The sequence below is a fragment of the Mastigoproctus giganteus genome, chromosome 13 (assembly GCF_048544385.1).
Source record: "Mastigoproctus giganteus isolate SK-2022 chromosome 13, ASM4854438v1, whole genome shotgun sequence".
Classification (NCBI taxonomy): Eukaryota; Metazoa; Arthropoda; class Arachnida; order Uropygi; family Thelyphonidae; genus Mastigoproctus; species Mastigoproctus giganteus.
The window spans coordinates 6,016,842-6,044,208 of NC_143587.1; the positions used below are offsets into that span (position 1 = coordinate 6,016,842).

The 27,367-nt window shown below is 35.6% G+C and overlaps 1 protein-coding gene across 1 annotated transcript in view; it reads left to right on the forward strand.

The window, feature by feature from the left end:
• Window positions 1–27,367, forward strand: part of HSPBAP1 (HSPB1 associated protein 1) — a 55,601-nt gene that overhangs the window by 16,149 nt on the left and 12,085 nt on the right. Inside the window, exons 2-6 of the mRNA XM_090387857.1 lie at window positions 1,257–1,473; window positions 5,001–5,188; window positions 14,088–14,224; window positions 15,816–15,948; window positions 23,856–23,975. Coding sequence (XP_090243983.1) covers window positions 1,257–1,473; window positions 5,001–5,188; window positions 14,088–14,224; window positions 15,816–15,948; window positions 23,856–23,975 — 795 coding nt within the window. The remainder of the gene's footprint in view (window positions 1–1,256; window positions 1,474–5,000; window positions 5,189–14,087; window positions 14,225–15,815; window positions 15,949–23,855; window positions 23,976–27,367) is intronic.

Genomic DNA, 27,367 nt, shown 5'->3' on the forward strand with positions numbered 1-27,367 from the left:
GTAATGTTAACAGTTGGTTTTAAAAATAAATTGGCATAGTTACTGTGACTTCACTAAAGTTTTTGATAATCCAATTCCACGTGAAAAGCTACTACATAAAATAGCCAAATTGGGTTTCCTGGCAAGATTTTCTACTCTGTGTCTTATTTTATAACCAGCTCCTGATCCAATAAAGGATCAGGGGGCTGGTTAAAATGCTAAAGGATTTAATACTCAATTTAATAATACCAACCTTACCTGACATGCTAGAGGATTTAATGATCAACTGAAATTTCTTACAGTATTCAAAGATATGTTATTTTTGTGGTGTGGTGTTCCACAATTAGTGAGTGGAAAAAACGTTGTGATTTGTCATTTTGGCTAAAAGTGAGAAGCAGAGGATAGCTAAACATAGTTGTAAAGGTTGTTAATAACCCAAAAAAAATTAACCCCAGGAGCTCACATCTGGTGAGTATGGGCTTGGCACACCTAGGGTCCTGAGCTGGATATCATCATTCTTCTTTCTTGGCTCTCTCTCAGGGTAACTTGGGGAAATTTATTTATTTATTTATTTTTTTTTTTTTTTGTTGTTGTTGTTTTTGGCTGGTGCAGCATAAGCTTCAGGCTTCCTTGCACAATGTAGCTAATAATAATAATAATAGTGTTCTATGCTGCTTCAATCACTTGTATGGTAAATGTGGTCTGCAAAATGGTAATCAAAGTTTGATGCTTTGAAAGGTAAGCTTTTGCACCTGGATAAGAAAAATCCAGCATTTATTTATTTAGTTGTTCAAGCTTTAAAAAAAAAAAAAAATCTTGTTGGGGTGGGGGGGTAGTTATAATACAGTTAGATATGAAATTTACCATTTATTGTAAACAAATGGCCAGGAAAGCACATAGTGTCCTGTCAGTGATTTATAGGACTTGTGTGAAAACGATATCATTGTTTCTCTGATGATTGAGACATAATTTGGAATATTGTGGTCTCAATCTTCCTTATTGTGGTCTCAGTTTTCCTTATTGTGTTGTTTTTCATTTATTATTCAGTTATTAGTAGATTTTAATTAATTTCTATTACCTGTATTGTTATTGTTTTTATTTATTTTTTTTTTTTTTAATAATTTCTTTTCTGGTACATGCACCCTCATTTTCAAAAAAATTTTTACTTTTAACATATAACTACAGTTTCTCAGAAAATGATACTAATAGGGCACTAGAAAATAGTGAAATAAGCTGATAAATATAATTTGCTTTTATTATGCTTATATTTTTACTAGATGGCTGAATTTCAAGATGAAAGTTGTTCAGCAGTTAAAATTCCACCTGAACCTGCCATGCTAAAGGATTTAATACTCAATCAACTGAAATTTCCTACAGTATTCAAAGATACATTGCCTTTGTGGCATGGTGTTCCAAGGACAATTAGCGAGTGGGCTGAATGCTGTGGTGATTTGACATTCAAGTTTCACTTAGATCGCATAAATTACACTGAAGGTATTGAATTTAGACTAAATTGTTTTTTCTTTTTAACATTTATCTGTAAGTAAGGATCTCTGAAATCGTACACATGATACAAAAGTATAATTCTAGTTTCCGAATAATATATCATAAATTTCTTAATAAACATAAAAATTAATTGAAATTATGTAGTGGAAATCACATTAAAGGAATCCAATTTATTGTCTCATAAAAGAGACAAATCAATCTTTGAAGTGCACCATTGTACTGACACAAGTTACATTTGCACTTATCAAAAAATCCGACCAAATGCTATGAAAATCTGAATGTCACTGCTTTTCTATAAGTTCCAAAATTTTTGCTGATTTAACACATGCCATTTTTTCCTCTTTGAGAAATCTTTAAATCACTACATGTGGACTATCTGATTTAAAAAAAAAAAAAAAACTGCCTCATTTCTTTTATTACAGCAATTTATGTCCTTATGTCTCAACCTGCCAGCTTCAAAAATTTAACTGGGAAAATTTTAATCATTCAGCTTTCAGTCAGAAGAAACAAGAGAGCACAAAAATTAGTTGAAATGAACATTTTAATGAGAATTGCAATATGCACTGTAGAATTGGCTAGATAGAGAAATTTAAAACAGTAGTAAAGGGTAATTTAATTACTCCTACTTGCTTATGTTATTTAATATTGACAAAATTAAATCAGTCAGGAAATTATGTACTTTTATTACAACTTATCAGCATCTTAGTGGTGGACACATGCACACCAGTTTAACCTGAGCACATTTTAAAAATGAGATTCTTAAATGAAATGTATTTGAATGTTTAAAAAAAATCGCAATTTTATGACTAATTATTAATATATATATATATATATATATATATATATATATATATATATATATATATCTCATTGAATCCAGAACCAGAAATGGCTAGAGAGTTTAAGAAAATGTTCGTCTGAACGCTACAGTCTTAATAGGGATAAGGGCTGTCGCATCCATCCACTCTTTAAAGCCCTTATCCTAAGGAGAGACGACCAATTTAGAGTGGCTCATCCAATTTCCGGTTCCAATGCACGAGAAGTGGACCGTGCGCAGATGCCATAATTCGTGTTGCAGACCTGCTGAGACGTGTTATATAAATTGTTGGATAACCTGGAACCATTATTGCTGATGAAGGCAGCTGCTGCTGCTGAAAGCTACTGTGTTAATGGTTTTTAGTGATTTTTTTTTCATCATGATAAAAAATACAAAAGTATCATGATGAAAAAATACAATGAAATTTTATTGTATTTTATTCTTGTTATACACTATTTATTTTATTTTAATATACAGTTGGTAAAAAAAAAAAAAAAAGTAAAGTGCAGCCATTATCAACCCACTTCAGGATGGAAGCCTCCTCAACAATTTATGCTGAGGGAAATGGACCATAATCTGCCACGCTGGTCCAGTGCGAATTGGCAGATCGACCGTATTCAGCAGTCAGGGGCTTGAACCCCGATCTACTCAAAGAGCGTGTGCTACTGCACTCCCACTCCTGCCCACTCGGGTACACATATTTTATTTTAATAAAGGCATTTTATAAATATGAGTCAGTGTTTTTTAATAGCATTACAGATGAAATATACATCTCTTCCCCCACCCAACCATTTTGTACATAAATTGATATACAGCTGTTTCAAGTACAAAAGTGACCAGTGCCATGTTACTAAGTGTTGGTCTCTCTTAAAGAAATGTACCTAGAGATGGATCAGTGACTCATCTGATGCCAATTGCTTTGATTCCAAATATGGGTAATTTAACTAGACTCAACTTATCAGGGAACTGAGAATGTTTTTTGTAATGAAAAAAGATGGAACAAAAACAATATATCTGCCCAGTGTTAAAATTAACGTTTCTGATATTAGTTCTTAAGTTTACTGATGGATGTGTTGTTTATTCTTATGGGAACGTGTGGCCACAGATTAATGTACTGGAAAAACAGGAGACTCTGCAAGACTTATTGTAGGAAATTCTACTTTCCAGGTGAAGGTAATTTTAGTGAGGGAGAACTGGGAATATGGTCATTCTGGAAAAATTCTTTGAGGTAGGTCAATGTTATTGTGTCTGCAATCCTACCTAGACAGACATAACAGGAGGATTATATGATGAGAGAGCATTGTTGATTAACATGTATCCAAGAGACTTTGCAGGGCTTCTGTGAGAATTTTTTTTTTAGTGTGGCATTAAGTTTATAAGTCCTAGTTGGCAGAAGGAATTTCTTTAGTAAAGATAGGATTCACTTGAACAGAGGAGGTGCAGAAGTTTTTGCCAGTGTCATGGAATGGGCCTATAAAGTTCAGAGAATATACTAATTGAATGGGAAAAGGGTTAGAGAGGTCATTGGAAAGATACAGGGTAGGGATATGGACCAGAATTTTTGTACATTCTTTGAACTACCCTATTTGGGTATGCTAACCAGGAAAGTAGCAGGAATAGTGCTGGAAGTCCTTATAATCCTAGTACAGTGAAAGCATTAATGATACTTAGTTTATAAGGTTGGTTATATGCACATGACAGAAGATTATGTGAGTTCATGAATGATGTTATGGCATGTTGGCTGTTAAAATTGCTTGAGGCTTTCACAGGAAATCACATTTAAATATGGTCTATCAGCAACAGGATGGTCCAGAGTCATAGAACAGCCATTATTCTGCCACACTCAGGACTTGACTATCTTATATTCTTGAGAAACTTTTTCAGGTCAGCATCTATTCTTGGACTTTGTTGAGCAAGTTGTAGGTAAATAAATATTTGGGGACAGCCAAAGCTTCTAGGAAACTAGGGCAGTGATCATACTGCTGTGGGTGGAAACCACCTGAAAAGAAGCTCCCAAAAGCATTGGGTTGAAATCTGTCGTGTAACCATCTTAACCATCAGATTAATCTTTGTTGCCTGATTAAGGTTGTCAAGTAAGGTTGATTCCATTTTAGTTGCTGTTTCCATGGTTCTCTGGTGCATGGGATAATGATGTTTTTGTATGGAGTGCCAGGTAGCCAGTATTTGATCCTTTTTATATTCCTTGCACAATGAATTTTTTATATACATTTACCTTCAGTAATATCCTGATCTGAATGTTCAGAAAAATTTCCTGGAAAGATATTTTCTACACATTTTCTTACTCTCTTCCTGCTCTTTCCATGTAAGATAAGATACAAGCCAGTGAGGTACAAGACAGAAGCTCTTTGCCGTGACACCTTGCTTTTCATGTAACATTATAACAACTGATATTGGAACATCAGCAGATCTCAGATCTTGTTTGTGAAGTAGATGAGAAAATGTGTAGCTACATAAAAGGCAGGTGATGTACTCTGTTTTTGAAAGTTTCTCTAATAAATTGATAATATTTAATGGATGACACTTTGGATGTGTTTCTCTCATCATAAAAAGATTACTTAATTTTCTTTATATAATAGCACCCATACTACATATCATGCTTAGAAGACACTCTTTCATACTATTTCTGTATATGACTATATTTGAATTGACCATGTTTAACTTTCATATTTGTTATTAGGTCCAAGGTGGGAAGGTGATGCAAATTATGTTAATGCTACCCTGACAGAGTTCTTAGATTGGCTTGATGGAGATGTAGAAGAATCATCATCAAACCCTTTACATCCATATTCTTGTACAGAATACTGGTGTTATTCCAGTTATAATTATATGTCTGACACATTGACTGGCAAACCTGAAATATTACAGGTAAAAGTAATAAAAATAAACATTCATTTGAAATATTTCTTGTAATTCCAACTATACTTCTGGAATGATGCTTCTGAAACTATTTCTGTGCCTACAAGGTAGGATCAGGAAGTTTCAGGGCTGCAAATATTAGAACATTGAATAAGAAAACCTTTTATGTCATAAACTAGAATAGCTAGGATTTTTTACATAGGTATGTTTTGATTGTGAATGCACAAAAATAAAATTGCATTTACACCAAAAAAAAAAAAAAATGTAATCTAAGATAAACATCTTAGTTAAAGATGTTGATTAAAACAGCTATCATTTAAATAAAGAATTCTGCCTCTGAGACCATTATATTTTATAGAATCAGTAATGATTCTATAAAATTAAAATGCTCTTTCAGAAGGTTAGATACTTCAATTGTACAGGTGTTCCGATGATGAATGTGATATCTTTCATGATGATGATGTGCAAAGTGTGGGAGATCTTGCACATCAACAAATGACAAATTGATCTCTTTTATTGAAAGCATTATTTGGAAAAGTCATCAAATAAGAATTAAACATAGCCTCTCAAGTTGGAATATCATTAGCATTAGTAGAGGCATTTGATGCAAGAAAGCAAGCTTATGCAGCATCAGCTAAAAAAAAAAAAAAAAACCCACTTCCACTTCACCCCTCTGTTCATTCAAAATACCTGTCCAGCTGAGCCTTAAACTTATTTAGGCTATCAACCTCCACTACAAGGGATGGAAGTCTGTTCCACCAACCAACCACCCGCTGGCTAAAGGCAAATTTCCGCATGTCTATCCTACATCTGTCTTTTCTCAATTTGAATTTATGCCCTCTCAGATGATTTGTCTGAGCTAGAGGAAGAATCCCATCAGCATTGAGCATGCTCAAACCATTCAAGACTTTATACACCTCTATCAGATCACCTCGCTGGTGCCTAGTCTCCAGACACTGTAATTTGCAAAACTTAAGCCTTTCTTCGTAAGAGCACCCCTTTGTTCCATTCACTAATCTTGTTGCCCTTCTCTGTACTCGTTCCAGCAGCTCTACATCCTTCTTGAAATGAGGCCTCCAGACCTGTATACAGTACTCTAGGTGTGGCCTGACCATTGCCTTATACAAGGGAATAATCACCTCCTTATCCCTGCTGGAAAAATTCCTGTATATCATTGACAATACTCCATGAGCTACTCTTGCAGCCCGTCTGCACTGCTCAGAGAACTTCATATCTGCCTGCACAACCACCCCCAAGTCCCTTTCATTCTCTACCACTCTGTGGTACTACACACGAGTGTAGTACCACAGAGTTGATACGTTGCTCTGGGGTTGCTGTTTCCCATGTGTAGTACTTTACATTTGTCAATGTTAAACTTCATTTGCCACCTCTCAGTCCATCTGCTCAACATTTCCAGATCCTGTTGCAGTAGCATAGTGTCAGTAGTGTCCTTGACAACCTTGCCAACCTTTGTATCATCTGCAAACTTGGACATTAAGCTTGATATATACCATCATCAATATCATTTATAAATACAGAAAACAATAATGGACCCAACACTGAGCCCTGAGGGACTCCACTAATAACATTAGTCCACGATGAGCAGTGTCCATTGATTACCACTCTCTGTCTTCTCCCCCTCAACCACCCCTTTATCCATAGCAGCAATTTGCCTCCAATGTCACACTGCTCCAATTTGTGTAGCAGTCTTCCATGTGCAACAGTATCAAAAGCCTTTCTAAGATCCAAGTATATAATATCAAAGCTATTCCCTGCATCCAGTTCTTTTGTGACTGCATCATAGTATCCAATCAAATTGGTTAGGCAAGACTTCCCCTTAATAGAACCATGCTGTGTCCGAGCTATAACTGAAGTCTTGTCTAAATGATCCTGCAGTGCTTCTTTAACCAGTGCCGCCATTAATTTTCCTGGAACAGAAGTTAAGCTCACAGGTCTGTAATTACTTGTGTCAGCCTTTGATCCTCCTTTGTGAATTGGGGTCACATTTGCACATTTCCAGTCTATGGGTACCTCCCCTGAGTCCAAGGAAGCTCTCATAATTATGGCTAAAGGTTTGCTTACTTCCTTTGCTGCCTCCTTTAATATAACTGGATATATCCCATCCACCCCAGGTGCCTTTCTTGTGTTTATCTTCAACAGTTTCTCCTCCACTTTACCCCCAGTTATTTCAAGATTCTGTAGCTTACTGCTAGAGTTGAATACACCTCTGGCATTCCCCTCGCTGAATAACTCCTCATGTGTGAATGTCGATGCAGAATATTCATTTAGTTTGTTAGCTATCTGAGCAGGATCATCAACAGTTGACCCATCAATATCAAGTGGACCAATCTGATTCATCCCCTTCCTTCTAGAGTTTACATAAGTAAAGAACTCTTTGCTGTTTTTCTTTGCATCCCTTGCCAAGGATTTCTTGTAATCTGCCTTCGCCTGCCTACCCTCCTTTGTAATTTGGTTGCATATCAACTTGTATCTATCATAGGCTTCTGTGTCATGTGTTAATTTGTAAGTATCCCATGCATTTTTCTTCTCTGCCATATGCCTCATTAGTACATCTGACATCCATTTTGGCCTAAACCTTGAACAATATTTCTTTGTTGGTATGTAAAGCCTAGTAGCTTCCAAGATAAGTTTTCTGAATACTTCCCATTTTGAATTTGCTGTTGGTAACATCATCAGTTGGTCCCACTGTATAGAATTGAAATACTGTCTCAGTCCATCGTAGTCGCCTTTACGGAAGCAATAACCCTTCCCTTTACCCCTAATGGTAGTTACCTCTTTGAGTAAATCCCACTTCAGCACACTGTGATCACTGCCACCTAGTGGTTCATTTATCTGCAGATTCTTAATGCATGAAGAATCACTGCTGATAATCAAATCAAGAGTATTACTCCCTCTGTTGCCTCCCGAACATGCCGATGTAGAAAACAATCATCCAATAAATCCACAAAAGCCCTGCTAGTGTGTGAGTGACCAGCACCCAAATTCCAGTCAATATCTGGGAAATTAAAATCTCCCATTATAAGACTCTCTGATTTACTGGCCCACTATTTCCCTGTACAGTTTCTTATTATACTCATCAGAGTCATTAGGCCTATAGCACACTCCTACTCTCAATTTTGATCTCCCAATGCTTATGTCACACCAAACTGACTCAACACTGCGCTGTCCAGCGATGTCGACTGGCTTCACTTCCTTGGTTTTTATGTGTTTCTTAACTAATAGCATAGCCCCTCCCCCTTCGTATCCTGTCTATCCTTTCTGTAGACGTACTCCCCAAATTCCAGTTCTGCATCCTTATATCTGTGTGACACCACGTCTCTGATATCCCAACAATATCTGCCTTTGATGTTTTGAGCAATACCTCAAATTCATCAAATTTATTTACTAAACTCCTAGCATTGGTGTACACGCAAGTATACCTGCACCTGTTTCTATTCTTAGCTACCCTAACACAACCCATGTGTTTACTTGTACCGCAATGGCTCCCAGCAGTCTCTGAAATATCATGCATCTTGTTTTTCAGGCTTGTGCTCATTCTAATAGAAGCAGTGCAAGAATCTCTTTCACCTCTGCCAGTGGCTATCAGTCTATTGGTCTTTGTCTCCTCCCAAGCTAGCAGTTTTCCGACCCACCTAACACTGCCTCGATAGCATCAGCAAATATTCTTGCACCCTTTCTATTTAAGTGTATCCCATCCCTGTAGAAGCAATCTCTCCTGTTAACAAGTACAGTCCAGGCTGAAAAAAATTGTACCCCTTGAGCCTTGCACAATCTTTCCAGGGCCGAATTGATCGACAAGGCTCTCATCATATACTCCCTCCTATCGTGTCTGGGCAGAATTGCAGACACTTTCAAATTCAACCCTAATTCTCGGCTTTTGTTCAACAGTGACCTGTACTTGTTAAGTAATTCTGCCGGTCTCCTACTCTTAATATCATATGGTAGTTGACAAACTATTACATTAGTATTAAAGCAAGGAAGCCACAGGCTTTGCCACACCAGTCACAAAAAAAATAAACACAGTAATAGTAAAAGAATAATTAATAAATAACAATAGAAATGTAAAGATAGATAGATAGATAGATAGATAGATAGATAGATAGATATAAATAGAAAAAAAAAACAGTATATAAAAAAAACACTTATTGGAATATCCAGATGACCTTTGAAATTTCTGAGTTGTCAGCCTCAACTACGTGTGGAGGTAACTTATTCCAGTAATCAACAAATCATTGGCTAAAAGAAAAACTTGCAATCCACTCTAAACCTCTTCTCCCCTAAAATTTTTGGCTGCAGTTCTGGAATCATTTTATAACAGTGAAAATTTTGCCTTCATTCATTTTACTATCCCCCTCTCAAAGCCTTCTAGACCTCACTCAGGTCTCCTCCAAGGTGCCTAGTTGCTAAGAAAGACTTTTGTGGGTTGCAGAGCAACCCACAAGTCTTTCTTGTACGCTCACTCTTTTAAAGATCTCCACATGTGCATTGCTCATCTTTGGACCCTTCCAAGAATAAAGAAGCTCACTTTCCTTTTTTAGATGCCTCCATACTTGGACATGGCGCCTCCGTGGGCAGGAGCAGCAGTGCGTAGCACATGCTTCATGATTAGACCGGAGTTCGAACCCGTGACGAAGGAGGATGTGTGAAAGGTCAGGGGATGACCACCGCCTATCCCCAGTGCAATAGGCCTTAGTTGCTAATGCTTCTAAATAATAACAACAATACTTGGACACACTGTTCCAAGTGTGTCCTTACAACTGTCTTGTGCAACAGTATTATGATCTCCCTATCTCTACAATATATTGTTCAATTAATCACTGATAAGACATTGCGGACTTTTCAGGCTGCCTGTCTACATTGCTCAGAAATTTTTTATCTGCTTGTATCATAAAACCCAGGCCCCTTTCATCCTCTACTGATTTTAATTCAATTCCACCAAGTTAAGTTATTTTGGGAATTGCTATTTCTCGGGTGTATGACCTTGCATTCTGCTGCATTAAAATATTGTTATCACTTTTCTGACCATCTGCGAAGCCTGTTCGAGTCATCCCAAAGGAGAACTACTTGGCATTGATTATTGACCAGGCTTTACGTCATCTGCCTATAAAGATTGAGAAATTTGACATTCACTTTCTACCTATTCACTTTGAAGTTATTTATAAAAATCAAATGTATCCCATGCATTTTTCTTCTCTGTCATATGTCTCATTAGTTCATCTGACATCCATTTAGGCCTAAACCTTGAACAATATTTCTTAGTTGGTATGTAGTTGGTAACTGTCAAAATGAGGAATGGCATGATGACGAGTGTAGAGTAGAAGAGACAAGCAGGGTGATATGTTTGCAGTAGAATAGCAGAGTGAATAGTGAACACTACACGGAAAAACTGATTGCCACAGCTAGGATATGTAGAAAGAAAAAGAGAGAAGCTTTGAGAAGGAAGGATAACCCAGGGTGGGACTTAGCCTTCTCAACAATGTAGTAGTAGTAGTAGTGGTAGTGGCATGTGATGCAAGAAAGCAAGTGTATGAGCTTATGCAGCATCAGCCAAAAAAAAAAAAAAAATCTCACCATTCCTTTCAAATGCCTGTCCAGTTCCTCCTTAAATTTATTTAACCTATCAACTTCCACAACAACAGATGGAAGTTTGTTCCAGCAATTAACCACCCATTGGCTAAAGGCAAATTTCTGCACATCTGTTCTACATCTGTCTTTTCTTAATTAACCTTTCTCAAATATGAACCACATGCCATGAACCAGCAGTATCACATCTACAGATCCTCACCATGATGCATATACCACCAGGCTGGGAGGAATGGCCAATTGCTAAAACATGGGGGGGTGGTCATAATGTTTTGATTGGACACTTTATTATTTCTCAATATCATCAAAGTCATTAATGTGTAGAGCAATAAGAATTTGCAATCCAAAAAAACTTAAGGAAAAGGAAAGAAAACCCATGAGAATATGTACCTAATGTGCTTTTCAACCTTATAAACAAAATTGGTAATTTTCTGAGGATGCATTTTCTCCAGCACAATTCTGTCAATTTTGTTGGTTATTTACAAAGCACCTGCAGCTATGGTGAAATTTGTCAGGAGACAGGAGGATTATTTGAAATAAAGGTGGGGGAGAAATATTGCAAACATAGAAAATGGAAATATCATAATGCTAAACGTGCTTATGGATGCTTTTATGATATTACTGTAAAAAAATTTTGAAGTTATAGAGGGAACAAGCAATTTTATCAATGAAAAATTTAAGAAGCTATGTAAATAAAAAAAAATTTAAAGATAAATAGAAATATGGGGTCAGATGATATAAATGCATTATTGATGCACCTTTTCAGCAACAGAATATAAATTTTACAACAATTTTTTTTTACCCATGTTCATAAGTACAAAAGAACTTAACTTATCTTTAGAGGGTAGGATAGATTGCTGGGTCTCTCTGATGATCAGTCAGGGGTCAATCACTTATGTCATTTCCCTTCCTTACTTTTACTAGACATTCTGACGAACAAGCAGAGTTGCGGATGTGATCAAGGGACAGATACAGGTTCCGATGCTCTTAATGAATTTATTTATTTTATTTTATTTTATTTTTTTTTGGCTGATGCTGCATAAGTTTGCTTTCTTGCATCAAATGCCTCTACTAATGCTGATGAAGGTAAATATAATGGAGTAATGGTGGTTTCAATAGTAGTTACTGCTTCAGTGTATCATGTTCCTTTTGAGTATGCAGCTAGAATGTGAGATGCCAGCTTTCGGTCAAGATTAGCAAAATACTAATGCCATATCTTGCCAATCAGAGAGGCGCTTCCATAGCCGGGTGGGCAGGAGCAGCAGTGCGTAGCACACGCTTCTGGATTAGACCGGGGTTCGAGCCCGTCACCACCAAATACGGAGGATGCGGAAAGATCAGGGAATGACCACCACATATACCGGAGCAATATGGCCTTAGTTGCTAATGCTCTTAAAAACCAAATAACAAGCAAACTAACAAGCCAATCAGATTTTTAATATATGGAATATAGATCGGAATCTGTTCATTAGATCTTTCCAAAGATATATAGTTACCTGTTTAAACTAGTTAGTAACCAGAATTTTTAATGCTTGGAGAAAACAAAATGCACTTCACTTAATATTTTTTTTACATTAGCTAATTTTTAATTCAATATGAATGAAACAATTGCTACAGGTGCTTCACACTTATTATAATTCTGATTTTCTTCTGTCCATTCTTTAACTGATTGATTATGACCCAAAGAAATTTTTTTCAAAACCTTACTGATTCTTATGTTCAAGGTATGAAAGTAGGTGTTGTGAAGGTAGATCTATATCAACAGTGTTATTTTCTTAAATATTGGTGTCTTGATGTTAAAAATTTTTTTCATATGTAGATGATATTTTTATTACCAAAGAAATTTCATTCACAAACAAGGGAAATAAGAATTTCCCTTAATTATTTCAGAAGAATATTGAATTGTCAAGTTACCTGCAGCAAATTGGTCTACAAATTAATATTACAAAATTCCCACACATTTAACTTTAGTCTTGCTAGACAACCACGAGTTATTAATATTACTGTTAATCAAGTATATCATCTTCCTCTATCCTTTTAAATTCTTTAGAGTTAGATGAAATGTTAAACTTTCATTTGAACAGCATTGTACTAAAGGTGGAAAAGCATGTTTGCAAAGCAACATGACTCGTTTAAATAATATGATGGAAGGGTACAAAGTTCCACATACAGTAAACTTGGTGCATTTTACAAAAAAGAAATCAACATTTTACAATCCAAAAATATTAAGAAGGCAATCCAGCCATCATATCAAACTATCACATTTGTCTTTAAGAATACATGTAAAAAAAAAGGACTTTCTTTATTTATAAGATGCTTGCAGGACTGTCTTCAATTTGTTTCCAACTTTAATCTGGTTTTGTGGCCAGCAGGATTTAAAATGCATAGATAATGCAATTGTCTTAATTCTCACAGCAGAACAAACTTTTTTTTTGCAATAAGTTGCCTTGATAATGCACTACTTTCAACAGAAATCCTCACCAAAAGGTTAATTGGCCATGTGTTTAAAAATATGCAACTACTATGACAGCCTGTTTTTGGGACCAATTGGTCCCTCATCATATAGCAGATAGTCTCAATTAATAATATGCTGATAGAACAATTTTAAAGAAGTTGTTTGATGTGAGCTGCCATGCAGTATATGAGTCAGGTTTAAAAGCTATCTGTTGAAAGTAGTGCAATACCAGGGCAAATTATTACAAAGGCAAGTTTGTTCTGTTTGTTCAAGTAAGCTCAAGGAGACTTAAGACCATTGCATTGTCCATGCAGTTTACATCCTGCTGGCTATAAAACAGATAAAAGGACAAGATCCTAAAATCAGGAAAGTTTTTTAAAATCTATATCTGTATTTAAATTTAGCATCAATAGCACACCACCAGTCATGTGAAACCTACAGCAAAAGTAGTAATTAGCAGTTAAAAGATTGTTACTCTTGCAGTATCTGAACACATTCCTCAAAATACTTCTTATGAAGTAAATGGCATAAAATTCTTTTAATAAACATTTTTGATTAATCTTTTATGTCCTGTAATTAAAAAGATTTATAAAAGGTTAATACAAAGAATTGAACCTGTAAAAAAAAATAATAATATTATTAAATAAATACACCTCATTACTGCTTGGCCCTTCTGGCAAAATTCTTGTATATCATAGCATTAAAATTCCTTCATTAATGTAGTCCAGAGTATAAATCAGAAATGTTGCATTATTTTCACAGTTCACTAATAGTGTATGTAACTCAAGGAATAACTGAATTTAGATTAGAGCTTAGGTATATCTTATTTTTTGTTATTTAAACAGCTAGGCAGTAGACTGGAGTCCATTTGGGTTTCAAGAGCGAAGTGGATTTGACAGTACCCTGTGGATAGGAAGTAAAGGTGCATATACTCCTTGCCACCAGGACACGTATGGATGCAACTTGGTTGCTCAGTTGTCTGGAAGGTCAGTGTTTAATTTGTACTGTACATGTGAAATAAAAGAAATCAAATTACAAATACTAGATTTTTAGTATTCCTTTTAGTGGTGGCAACAAAATGTGAGGGAGCAGCAAAGCTAATGTAGCACTAGCCAAAAAAAAAAAAATTTACTTCATTTCTCTATTCCTTCCAATAATTTATCGAAACCTTCTTTAAATTTATTCAGACTTCCTAGTGAGTGTAATTGGGTAGTCTGAGTTTATCCTTGTCCCTGCTGGCAGAATTCCTGTATATCACTGACAGAACCCCGTGAGCTGTTCTAATAGCCTGTCTGCACTGCTCAGAGAATACCTTGCCTTTACCATTGTTAAACCTAAATTTCCACTTCCCACTCCTTATTAGTTCTTTTTAAGTGTTGTTTTTAATGAAATAGTTTTAACAAAAAATTGAATATAAGAAATTATTTTAAAGGCTTACCTCTGCCTTTTACTATGAAAGAAAAACTGTATTGAAAAATTGACTGGCACTGTATAGGCTGTATGGGGGGGGGGGGGAAATACGTTTAAAAAGATGTGGTAAAATAATTTGTCATCACACCATTTACTACATTTGCCACCTTTCTGAATAATTGCGTTCCTTTTTTTAATACTAGAAAAACAGATAAGCATTGAAGATATGAAAAGTAACAATAAATTGTATATACTATACTGTATTTCTGTGATATTTCTCCCAAATAAAATTAAAAGATATTTTTACTTTTGTAGGTCTTGTATTTTGTCATTTTTATTTATTTATTACTACTTTTAAAAATCAATATTTGAGTAAAATAAAGTAGAAATTACTAGTTATATGTATTAAATAAGTTAGTTAATGTATTACATTATTACATTAGCAAAAAGTAATAATTCGTGATTTATATAACAAAAAAAAAAAAAGCAAAAAGGAATGACTTTTATGGGTGAACCAAGAACATTTAATTTTTACGGATCTGCCCACATTGTCCATTCATTCCTCTATCCACCACATGACAAAATACATATATCCAGTGCTCCAGCTACAATATACAACATATGAATATAGCTTGTGTGATGTGTATGAAAAAAATAATAATAATAAATGCCAGAATTTTTAATGATATTTGTTAAGATTCAAGAGATCATTGTAGAAGAGTAAAATATAAAACTTCATGAAAATCCATCCACTGGAAGTTGAGTTATTGTATGCAAATAGATGGACAAAGAAATAACTGTTGTAGTGGTTTGATTTTAATAAAATTTGGGATGACTCAAGGCACCTTTTTAACAGGACCAAATGTAAAATTTTGTGAAAATTCAACTACTTGGAGCCAAGTTAATACATTTGGATTCACATGTGTGGTGAACACAATAGGTGCATTATGTAAATAAGCTAACACACCTAAAGTGCAGCAGAATTAATTTATATGAATAATGATATTTTTAAATAATTTTTTGCAATTTTCATTAGAACAAAGTTTCATTACATATGGTTCATTCATTGCTAAAAAGTTCATTATAACAGTACTTTTGCTGTATTCACAGTTATATTATTTCTCTGGATTATTTTTAGTATGCTTAGAATTCTAATTCCATTTACAGGAAACGATGGATTTTGTTCCCTCCGGAGGATGCAAATTGCCTTTATCCTACACGAATTCCATACGAAGAATCGAGCATTTTTAGTTCTGTGAATATTACACATCCAAATATTGCTGCTCATCCAAAATTTCAGGTAATAATCTCTCTCTCTCTCTCTGTTTGTTACTTTTTTGTTATTTTTGGTTTTTAGGAGCATTAACAACTAAGACCATATTGCTCCGGGGATATGCGGTGGTCATTCCCTGACCTTTCCGCATCCTCCATATTTGGTGGTCATGGGCTCAAACCCCGGTCTAATCAAAAAGCGTGTGCAACGCACTGTTGCTCCTGCCCACCTGGCTACGGAGGCACCCACTGTATAAGACATCATCTGTTAAAAGACATTGAACTTCTTGAAAAGGTCCAAAGAAAAGTAACTTGAATAGTGAGATATGTAGAAAGACAACAGTATGAGGAAAGACTTATGTGGGCTACAGAGCTGGGCAACTCAGAGGTGACCTGACCGAGGTTTATAAGGCTCTGAGGGAATAGTAAAATGAATGAAGGTGGAATTCTCACTGTTATAAAGAATTCCAGAACTAGGAGTCATAAATTCAAAATACAAGGGTTGAGGTTTAGATTAGATTGTAGGAAGTTTTCTTTCAGCCAGCTAGTCGATTGCTGGAACAAGTTGCCCTCGGTGGTGGTTGAGGTTGACAGTTTGAATAAATTCAAAGATCAACTGGGTAGTTACTGTGCAAGGGGGAAGCATATAATTTTCATTTTCTTATCTAGTTGAGGGTTTTTTTTTTTTTTTTTTTTGCCAGTGGAGCTAAAGCCTGTTATTTCCTTTCACTATATGGTGAATACTATTACTAAAAGAAAACATGCTACAATCTAGTTTAAACCTCTCTCCCCTTTGGAATTTTGTCTGTCAAGCTCTGTAGCTTATATAGTCAAGGCCTTTTCTCATACAGTCGTCCTTTTTGCCGATTTCACCATGCGATTTGCCCTTCTTTGGAACTTTTCAAGAAGCTCAATGTCTTTTTTTTCAAATAAGGTCTCTGTATACTTGGATACTGCATTCCAAATGCAGTCTTACAATTGCCTTATACAGTGGGTTTATGATCTCCCTATCTCTACAGGATATTGTTTGATAAATCATCAATAGGACACTGAGTTTTCCTGGCCATCTGTTTAGACTGCTCAGAAAACTTCATATCATAACTCCTAGATCCCCATCTTCATCTGTTATTTTTAATTCAACCTTTACCAAGTGTGTAAGTTATTTGGGGGTTGTTATTCCCCCAAGTGTAAGACCTTCCATTTTGTTGCATTAAAACATAGCTGTCACTTTTGTGATGGAATAAACTACATTGGACCACTAGATATAAATTACCTAACTATTGATGGTCCTGTTGAGGTTGCTAACAAATAATATTTTGTATCTATTGTCATGTGTGAAGAAGTTTTTAAGGATAGGAAAACCCCAAGTATACTAGGTTATAACAGGAAGCTATATGATTTTGTGATAACAGAGAACAAGGTGGAAGAGAAATTGTTGAAGCCAAAAGTAAGCAAGATAACTGGGGTTGATAAAATTTATCTGATTACACTGAACAACAAATTTTGGGTCATATCTTATTAGAGGCACGAAAGTAAGTTTACTTTAATTATTTTGGGGTGTAAACGAAAATAGTGCTTAAAATTGGCTCGTTTTTGAAAAAGTAGTTTGTTTTTTTTTTATTTATTTATACGGCAACAAGATGTTGCTATGGATGTAACTCTATCAAACAGGCGACCTTTTTGCCTTTTGCTTGTATTCAGCTTCAGGAGCATCCCTTTTCACCATCCAACAGTAATCTGCTAACATGGTGGCACTTGATTTGCTTTTGTATCTTTGTTCCATCGTGCAATGTCTTGATAGAAGCACTCACCATGTTCATCATTGAAGGCACCATAGTTTGGCAGGAAGAAATGCATTTTCAGTGACATATCGTGCAGCCCAGTTTTTCATAAGAAGTAATGAGATCTTCCACAAGCTGCCCGTAGTTGCTGGCTTTAGCATTTTCTAGAAAACCAGTCGAAACATTTCGAAAGGCTTTCCACGCTCTATCACTAAGGACACATTTTGAACACATCATAATTTCAAGTTACGGGGGAGATGTTTAGACTGGATTGCAGGAAGTTTTATTTTAACCAACAAGTTCTAAATTACTGGAATAAGTTATCTACATGGGTGGTAGAGGCTGACAGTTTGGGGATATTTAAAGGTTCGCTGGATAATTGCCTACGGCAGGAGAGAAATGCTTAGGTTGTCCATTTCATTTTCTCTTATTTATTTTTTTTTTTTAATTTTTTGCTGGTGCAGCATATAAGCCATATGCTGCACCAGCAAAAGGTGGTGGAATGGCCATATGGTGCAAGGCTTCCTTGCACCATATGGCCATTACTAATACTAAATGTTTGTCTTTGAAAAGTTGCCTTATTTGTGGACCAATGAAAACGTCTACCACCTTAATCTTCTCTGTATTAAGTCTTAAATTTCTCTTGCAAGTATGTGAATGCAGGACTGTTCATTTCCAAAGCCTTCGTGAAAGTTTTCATGAGACCCAGTTTGATGTGGAGTGGTGGAAGCAAAACCTTATTTGGACCTACCAGAGGTTCAAATGCTACATTTTTCATTCCAGATGTTAATGTTTTTTGTTGAGGCCAACTCCTCTTCTCTCTCTCAACCATCTCCTTGACATGATTATCCCACCTCTCACAGAGAAAGCAACAGTATTTAGTGTAACCCTTTTGTAGTCCTAATAAAATGGCAATTACCTTTAAATCACCACATATTTGCCACTCCTATTTCTGATAGTGCACACCTAAGAGGATGTTTCCATGTTTGCGTATGTTTCTTTTTTGTGGACGGCATATGCAAGAGATATTGAAGACAGCATATTTCCATTGTGTAATAACACAGCCTTAAGATTAACCTTAGAAGCATCTATAGTCTCCATTCTTCGGGAATGTGCCTCATGTTCATTGCTGCCATTAGACCATCAACATCCTTACAAACAGTGAGTTCACCTTCTGTTTGATAGAATTTATCATAGTCTTTATTTCAAGTACGAGATGTTGTCACTTTCACAAAATGATCTAGAAGATTCCACTGTTGTAGCCTCTAGGGCAAAAGCTCTGCCTTATTCTTTGACACTTCGAGATCCTTGATGAGGTCATTAATCTCACTTTCCATCATCTTATGTGGTTCAGAAGGATAAAGGTTTGGACAAAATAGTGGATCCCTATACATAGACGGCTGCTGTACTTTTATGTATATCAAATCGATATTCATTGGTGGTGGTGGCGGCGGCGGTGGTGGCGGCATGTGATGCAAGAAAGCAAGTGTATTATGAAGCATCAGCCAAAAAATAAAAAATAAAAAAAATAACACCATTCCCTTCAAATGCCTGTCCAGTTCCTCCTTAAATTTATTTAACCTATCAACTTCCACAACGACAGATGGAAGTTTGTTCCAGCAATTAACCACTGGCTAAAGGCAAATTTCCGCACATCTATTCTACATCTGTCTTTTCTTAATTTGAATTTATGCCCCCTTAGGTTCGTAATCTGAACAAGTGGAAGGATCCCATCAGAATTGAGCGTGCTCAACCAATTCAAGGCCTTATACACCTCAATCAGATCACCGCGCAGGTACCTAGTCTCCAACCTGATGAACAGGTAGTGCAGCATATGTGTGTGGGCCCCAGTTCTTGTCCTGGTCACCTACTTTAAACCCCAAGTACAAGAAGTAGGACACGCTTCTTGATTAGACCGGGGTTCGAGCCCGTCGCCACCAAATACGGAAGATGCGGAAAGGTCAGGCAATAGCCACCACATATCCCCGGAGCAATATGGCCTTAGCTGCTAATGCTCCTTAAAACCAAATAACAACAACAAGAATCAGGGGCCTTTTTATGGCTTGAGTTAAGGGACGCTTTCTTGAAGCTAAAATGACTTCTCTGCATTCGTAACAAAAGTTACGCACTATTCAAACAATTGAGGGGTATATTAATCTTAAATGACAACCAGCACATAAAGTAGGAATTTCACAGAGAACAACCATTAACTGAGAACAGATCGCCCAGCCTATTCAAGGATTATGCAACAGAGTTGAAGACTCATTTGAGGCGACAGTTGCCGATCACTTGATAAGAGCATGGTGGTACTGAAACTGCGGTGTTGCATGCATTTTACCAAGAGCCATAGTTGATAATATGAGATCCCAGCTGTAATTCGAAAACAAGAGCCAATCAACAAATTTTAATGTAATTTTCGTGTTCTGCAACATAAAATTATTATAAGCAGCAGCAAAAGAAGTAAGAAAATCTTTGGCCATAATTATGAGGGCATCCTTAGATTCAGTAGATATCCTTAAAGATTGGAAATATGCAAATCTCTCAGTAGCCATAGGGGATCAAAGGGTGAAATGAGTAATTACAGATCTGTAAGCTTGACTTCTATTTCAGGATAAATAATGGAGTCGCTGGTTAAAGAAGTAATGCAGAAGTTATATAGCATTCACAGCAGGTATTTGTTAAGGGGCATACTTGTCTGAGAAATTTGATTGGATACTCTTGTGCATTAACAAAGGAATTGGGTGCAAAAAAAATAATTTTGACGAAACAAGACATGGCTGAGTTTTAGAGAAATTAAAGTTAACTATTTCCTTTGCCCCACTGAAGAATTACACTGAATAGAAATCCTGCCCATACTTTTGCTGTAATCACCAAATCACCAATGTGATTTAAGAATGATTGCTGAAAAACTTTGTGCATTGTAAAGATTGGTCGTGTGCTCGCCCCAAGATCATCTGCAAGCTTGCAGACTGCAATATGTGGTTTGGAGGAATTATCCCACTTTGTGCAAACATTTTGAATCAGAAGTTAAATATTCAGAATTATTAAACTGATTTTTAAATCTGGAATTTCTTAATGATTTAGCACTAATGATCAACATTCTGCAGGAGCTCTTACCTTTCAGAAGCTTTACAAAGTCACTATAGTAAGTGTAGATAAATTAATTATTCAAACTAACAATGCTGTTGATAATTTGAAAAATTATGAAGCTAAAATTGAAAGCATGTTGAAGTCAAAAGAATTTGAAGGAATGAAAGTCGAAAGTAAGAACACGTTTAAAAAATTAACCTTGTGACAAGTTATTAATGCAACAGAATAATTTTAAATTAAATAAAGAAAATAATTATATCATTGATGATGAGGAATTGAAAGAAATTCTAAATGTGTGCTACCCGAAAATGTGAAATATGGTAGAACTTTCATCTCTATGGCAAGAGGATGAAAAATGAATAAAAAAAATTTAAGTTTTCGAAAAAAATATGAAATAAAAATTAATGATTTTAGAGATTTTGTTGAAGCGGTTTATCTTTAAATTCAAGTGAAATTCCATTTTCAATTTAAAAAGCCAGAAATATATTTGAAATTATTGCGATTAGCAGTGCTGAAGCTGAGCCAGCTTTCAGTGTAATGAATAATATTGTAACAATGAAAAGAGCATCTTTGAGAATTTAACATGTTGCAGCTATGACCATGAATTTAATGGAAAACCATTACTTCAATTTGATCTGGATCATTAAGTCAAACCTTTTATCCATAATCATCGCTCAGCTATTGAGCAAAGCAGAAGATCGACAACAAATATTAATAAAGTAAATTCTATATGACTTTTAGAATAAAGTTTTCTTCAATATTTGTGTAATAATTTTTTTTTTGTGTACTTTTTCTGGAATAGTTTGTTTTTTTTATGTAATATTTGTTTTTATATTCTAGAATGTTTTGTGATAGTTTTTATGTTAATTGTGATATGGAAATATTTTTATTCGCAATAATAAAACTTTGTTACAAAAAAATGTATCTATTATATTTTCCTATTTGTAAAGAAAAGAAGAATAAGAAGTCAGCAAAACTGTGAGCCCATTGTTAAAATATTTACAGCTCACCATTTGGTACACACAAAACCTCTCTCAGGCTTGTAGACTCCATTTTAAATAGGACAGTTAGCTTATTTCATGTCCCATTTCTTACAAAATCTTTCCACTGTTTGTCTCATAGCTATTCTGTTTCTGCTGCATGCCTTTTCTTTAGATAGTTCCATGGGCAGTGCTCATCTGAATTGGCATCTATAATGCCCCCCCTCTCTCTCCCAAACAAGTTGGAATTCATTTACTGTTCAACTTCAAACTCACAGAACCAACTTTTCATCTTCTTTGTATATATCCCTTCAATTTGTGTTTTTTGTAACAACCTTCCTTCACATGTATATTTTGGAAATTGCAATCTGCAAAAATTTTTAAGTCTAATGTCAGCAGGTGTCTTCATTTTCTTAGCCTTCAACCTAAGGTACCAAGTACTATAACTTCTAATACCTTTCGCGTTTGTGGTTTTCATTAAAAAAAAACAAAAACAAAAAACCTTGATTAAATATTCTGGAGATCCAAGCAGATGACGACATGGATACAGGCCCTGTCTTCTCAAAAATGATAGTCAAAATTGATCATCACAAGCAGAATTTTAAACATCTTAAAAAGGCAAATAGATTCAGTTTCTATATTAAAAACCAAACAATTGAGAACATTTTTCATTGGAATTGTTTAGGCTTTTGCAGCAAGAATACAAAAAAAAATAGAAAATATAGCATGTATCCTATTCTTTTCATGTCCAACCACTTCCATTCTTATAAGATTTAGTGAAAAGTGTGCTATATTAAAAGTAAAGCCACCAAAGGGCTCTTGCATTAAATCTGCTTCCCGAGTCACTAAAAACATTGCCCCCCTCCCGGGGGTACCACAGTTGGTAGAATTGCCATCCTCCTCACAGTGGTGAAAAGGCCTAAGTTAAAATCCCATTGATGACATGAGAAATTCTTATGGGCCTTTTTCACAATTTGGCTGAGTTAGTCAGTCTCAGGCAAGGGCAACATGGGTTATTTTTATTATTATTTTTTTTCCTTCTTATTCTTCTTCCAGAAACTTGGTTTTTTGCCCAGCAAACCGAAAAACATGCAATTTATACAGTGCAATATGACCTTAGTCTCTGGTGTGCCTAGAGACTACAACTAAGAACACTGATGTCAATAAAATCTGAAGAAAAATAATGCAATTAAGTGATAAATTTCTTCTGTTAGCTACTCCACTGCTTAACTGGAAGAGACATGTGGTCTCTAACCTATCAGAGATTCAATTGCTCTATGAGCCTTATTTTCTGAATTATATGCCTCTTTTTTATATAAATAATCATTTCAAAAGTCTAAAGCTGTAACTGAGAAACACAAACTGGATTTCACTAACATGCATTCTTTATAATAAATATGTTGAGTATGTTAAATTATTGATTATAATTAAGAAAGAGGTTACAATTTTTGAATCTCAACATCACTTTCCACCTGAAAGAACAGTGCTGCTGGCCCTGTTGGTGTATATTATGTACTGCTTCAACATTTAGGTCAAAAATTATCATCACTGATAAAGCCAGGAAAAGATCATTCTGTTCTCACAACTACTGACGGATTTTGCTTAATAGCTGCCTGGACAAAACCATAGACTGAGGTTATACTCCTCAGTCCATGGCTTCATTTACACTTCTTCCTTTGTAATGGAATGTTACTTTTTTTTTTTTTTATTTAATTGAAGATTAGTTAACAGGTTAGTTGTTCACAACATTTAATGGCAAGAAGCAATATAACAAACCTAGCACAAGACAAGAGGACAGGTAGTAAACAGAAAAGTATTTTGTTATGGTGACAAGTGCAGATTCAGTTTTAATTTTAGATTATATGAAATGCATTTTGTTATATATCACACTTTACTGAAATACCCAAGTATGCCCTGGGCTAACTGCTCTAAATGTATAAAAAATTATTACATACTTTATTTAAATGATTAGTTATTCTCAGCACTATCCAAGGTATTCAATGGAATATTAGCATTATACTTAATGGTAGCAAACATAAGCTATTTCAGCTTTAATAATAATGCCTATATTTATTTATCAGTAGAACTGCCATCCTTATGTTACAGTTTTGGAACCAGGAGAGGTACTTTTTGTGCCAAAACATTGGTGGCACTATGTAGAGTGTCTTGATTCTGCTGTTAGTATCAATACATGGATTGAACTGGTAAGTTTTGACTATCAAAGCTACATAGCATGGTAAGAATTTTATTTTTATTTATTTTTCAGCTTTAAACAAAACTGATGTATAACTAACATTTCTGTTAGTAAAACTGAAATTCTAGTCCTTGGCTTGCCTTCCAATATGCTGTTCACTTCCCAAAAAGATCAGCTGTTCAGTTCTCAAACAGGAAAGATTTATTTCTTATTCATAGGAGAGTCTTGCTATTTTACCAGTCAGTGCCACCACTCCAAAAAACAAACAGAACAGCATGCAAGAAATGTAAAAAAGATAAGGCAGATTCTCAGTATGTTGGCTGAATGTTACAGTAACCTTCATAATCCTTGAGAAAGTGTAATGATTATTTTGAGCCTATTTCAAAGTGTGATATCAAGCTTTTAATCACTGTGATTTGGTTTTATATTCCATGGAAGAACCTGCTCATCCTCTGAAAACCCAGTAAAACAGCTGTAAAGGTGAGCTAATCTTATGAAGAAAGGCAAAAATTTTGCTTTTGTGAAGTGAGCAGCTAATATGCATAGTGCAGCTAGCAACTGAAATCTGCTTTGCTTTAGGAAGTTCAATGTTTATTGATTCAGTTTGGTTTTTATTCTATGAAATTTGTCCCTTAATTACATTTTTGAGATAATACTTGTTTATAATTCCACTGACAACCTAACCCAAACATTGGTTTATAATATAGATGTTAATTTTATAGATAATTTTTCAATAAAGCCAATTTCATATGCCAGCATATACCCTCCCCTACCAAATGTGTTTATTTACCTCTTGGAATTTCCCACTGGAATTGTCCAGAATAAACAAACACATTGAATACTACTATTCTAGTATTCCCTCTCTCACACACTGTAAAATTGGTTTAGATTGGACTGTACATGCAAAAATTCTAAGTGAGTCATTCTTATAATTCACATAGTGGCCATCTTTTGTTCAAGATGACAGATCAAAATAAAATCACCATTCCCTTTCAGGGTAATGGAGTACCCCTTTTCCTGTGCATAGTGAATGTGGTGCTGCAAAACAGAAATGGACAGATTCTTTTCCCACTGCAAGTCATAAAACCTTGCTAGAGTCTCACTTCTTTACGTAGCTGTGTACACTGACAACCTAAAATAATTTTATTGTTGCCAACTGAAGCTCCCTATTGTGTCCATGTGATTGAGCATGATGTAGGAAGGCCAAAGTTACTGATTTTGACTGCATGTGCATCCAGGAGGGTTATATGAAAGGTGGAAAACTTCTCAAAAAGACTTGAACTCAATACCTACCAGGTATTGAGTTCAAGTCTGACTGAATCTCTTCAGTCAGTTACTCATAATGAGGAAGATAATTGTAATAGGTTTCTTATAAACATTGAGTATTGTGGGCATCTGTCAACACCAGAGCTTATATTTAATAGTGCTCCAGAGTGGAGAATAGCATTTCATATAAATATGTAGAATAAAAGTAGGAATAAATTTTCTAGGCAGTATCAGAATGTGTGAACCATGAATGTAGGTGCCTGGTGACAGCATGTGCTGGGTTGATGAACCATGCTTTTTGCCTACAGAAAGTTGCCTACCACGCTAACAGTGCATAAGTAATAGCCTGCCATTTGTAAGAGTGTATAGACACTATGTGGAACACCCTTTGGAAAATGCTTGAAATGTTTCTTTCAAAATCTCTGAATACTTGAGGAGGTAAAAATCAGTGCCTTGAATTTGCATGTTATACTTTTTTACAAAGCTAGAAGTAGTAGATTAATAGTAACTGATGTTGAACAACCTGTAAACTGATGAGAAAGTAGAGAATTCCTCCCATCTTCAGCAGGAATCAGATTCTCTGATCTTTTTAAATGCGCCATCTGGACAAAATAGAACTAATGTGATTCGTGACAATGAGCAAATGACATTGTAGTATGGCTTTGTATGATACTCAGACCTGACTTTTTTTTGGAGGGTTGAGAATATTCACCACCACCACTATAATTATGAATAATTTTATAACTGCAGAAGTCATATCATTTATAGAAAAATGCCAAATCATGAAGAGAACAATCTATGTGTCAGATGATCCTCCCCTACAAATTGACCATTGTCTGATGGAAGGCTACTTCCATCAGACAATGGTCAATTTGTAGAATATGTTGGAGATAAGACCATTTTTTTTCCTCCTTTTTTTTGTTAATGTCACTGCATATTTCATTTCACATAACTGCATAAAACAGAACAGCATTTGACAACTTGATCCACCTCCTCAGGACATGGACGGTAACTATGCTAACAGTTTCTTGTGACTGTTGCCTTAGCTAAGAGGCCAATGATCAACATGACACTTGCCACACTACAATACATCGGACAATGTTGATTTCAGATATTGTTCTAGATTGGCTTTATCTAGTATAATATTTGAACATAGTACACATCAGGTGTTGCCTTGTTTGGGCTGGAACCATATACAAAATGAATAAATGTTTTTATTTTCTGCACATGTTAATTTCTAATTATGTAACTGACAAATCTGAAGCAAGTCTTCCATCATAATTTACTTGGTGGCAGACGTTCTAGCAATGGCTGTTTTCTGAAATTGCTATATTTAGGACATTGTAGATGTTGGAATTGCACATATTTGACCTGTACTTTAATGTATGCTGAGCATCATAGGCATTAATATTAATTAGCATTAGCAGAGGCATATGATGCAAGAAAGCAAGCTTATTCAGCATCAGCCAAAAAAAAAAAAAAAAAACACAACCACTACTCCCATTTCACCCCTCCGTTCGTTCGAAATACCTGTCCAGCTGAGCCTTAAATTTGTTTAGGCTATCAACTTCAACAACAAGTGATGGAAGTCTATTCCACAAACCAACTGCCCGCTGGCTAAAGGCAAATTTCCACACATCTATCCGACATCCGTCCTTCCTCATGAATTTATGCCCTCTCAGATGATTATTCTGAGCAAGAGGAAGAATCCCATCAGCATTGAGCATGCTCAAGCCATTCAAAGCCTTATACACCTCTATCAGATCACCTCGCTGGTGCCTAGGATCCAGACACTGTAATTTGCAAAACTTAAGCCTTTCTTCGTAAGAGCAACCCTTTGTTCCATTCACTAATCTTGTTGCCCTTCTCTGTACTCGTTCCAGCAGCTCTACATCCTTCTTGAAATGAGGCCTCTAGACCTGTATACAGTACTCAAGGTGTGGCCTGACCAATGCCTTATACAAGGGAATAATCACATCCCTATCCCTGCTAGAAAAATTCCTGTATATCATTGACAAGACACCATGAGCTACTCTTGCCGCTCGTCTGCACTGCTCAGAGAACTTCATATCTGCCTGCACAATTACCCCCAGGTCCTTTTCATTCTCTACCACTGTCAGCGTAGTACCACAGAGT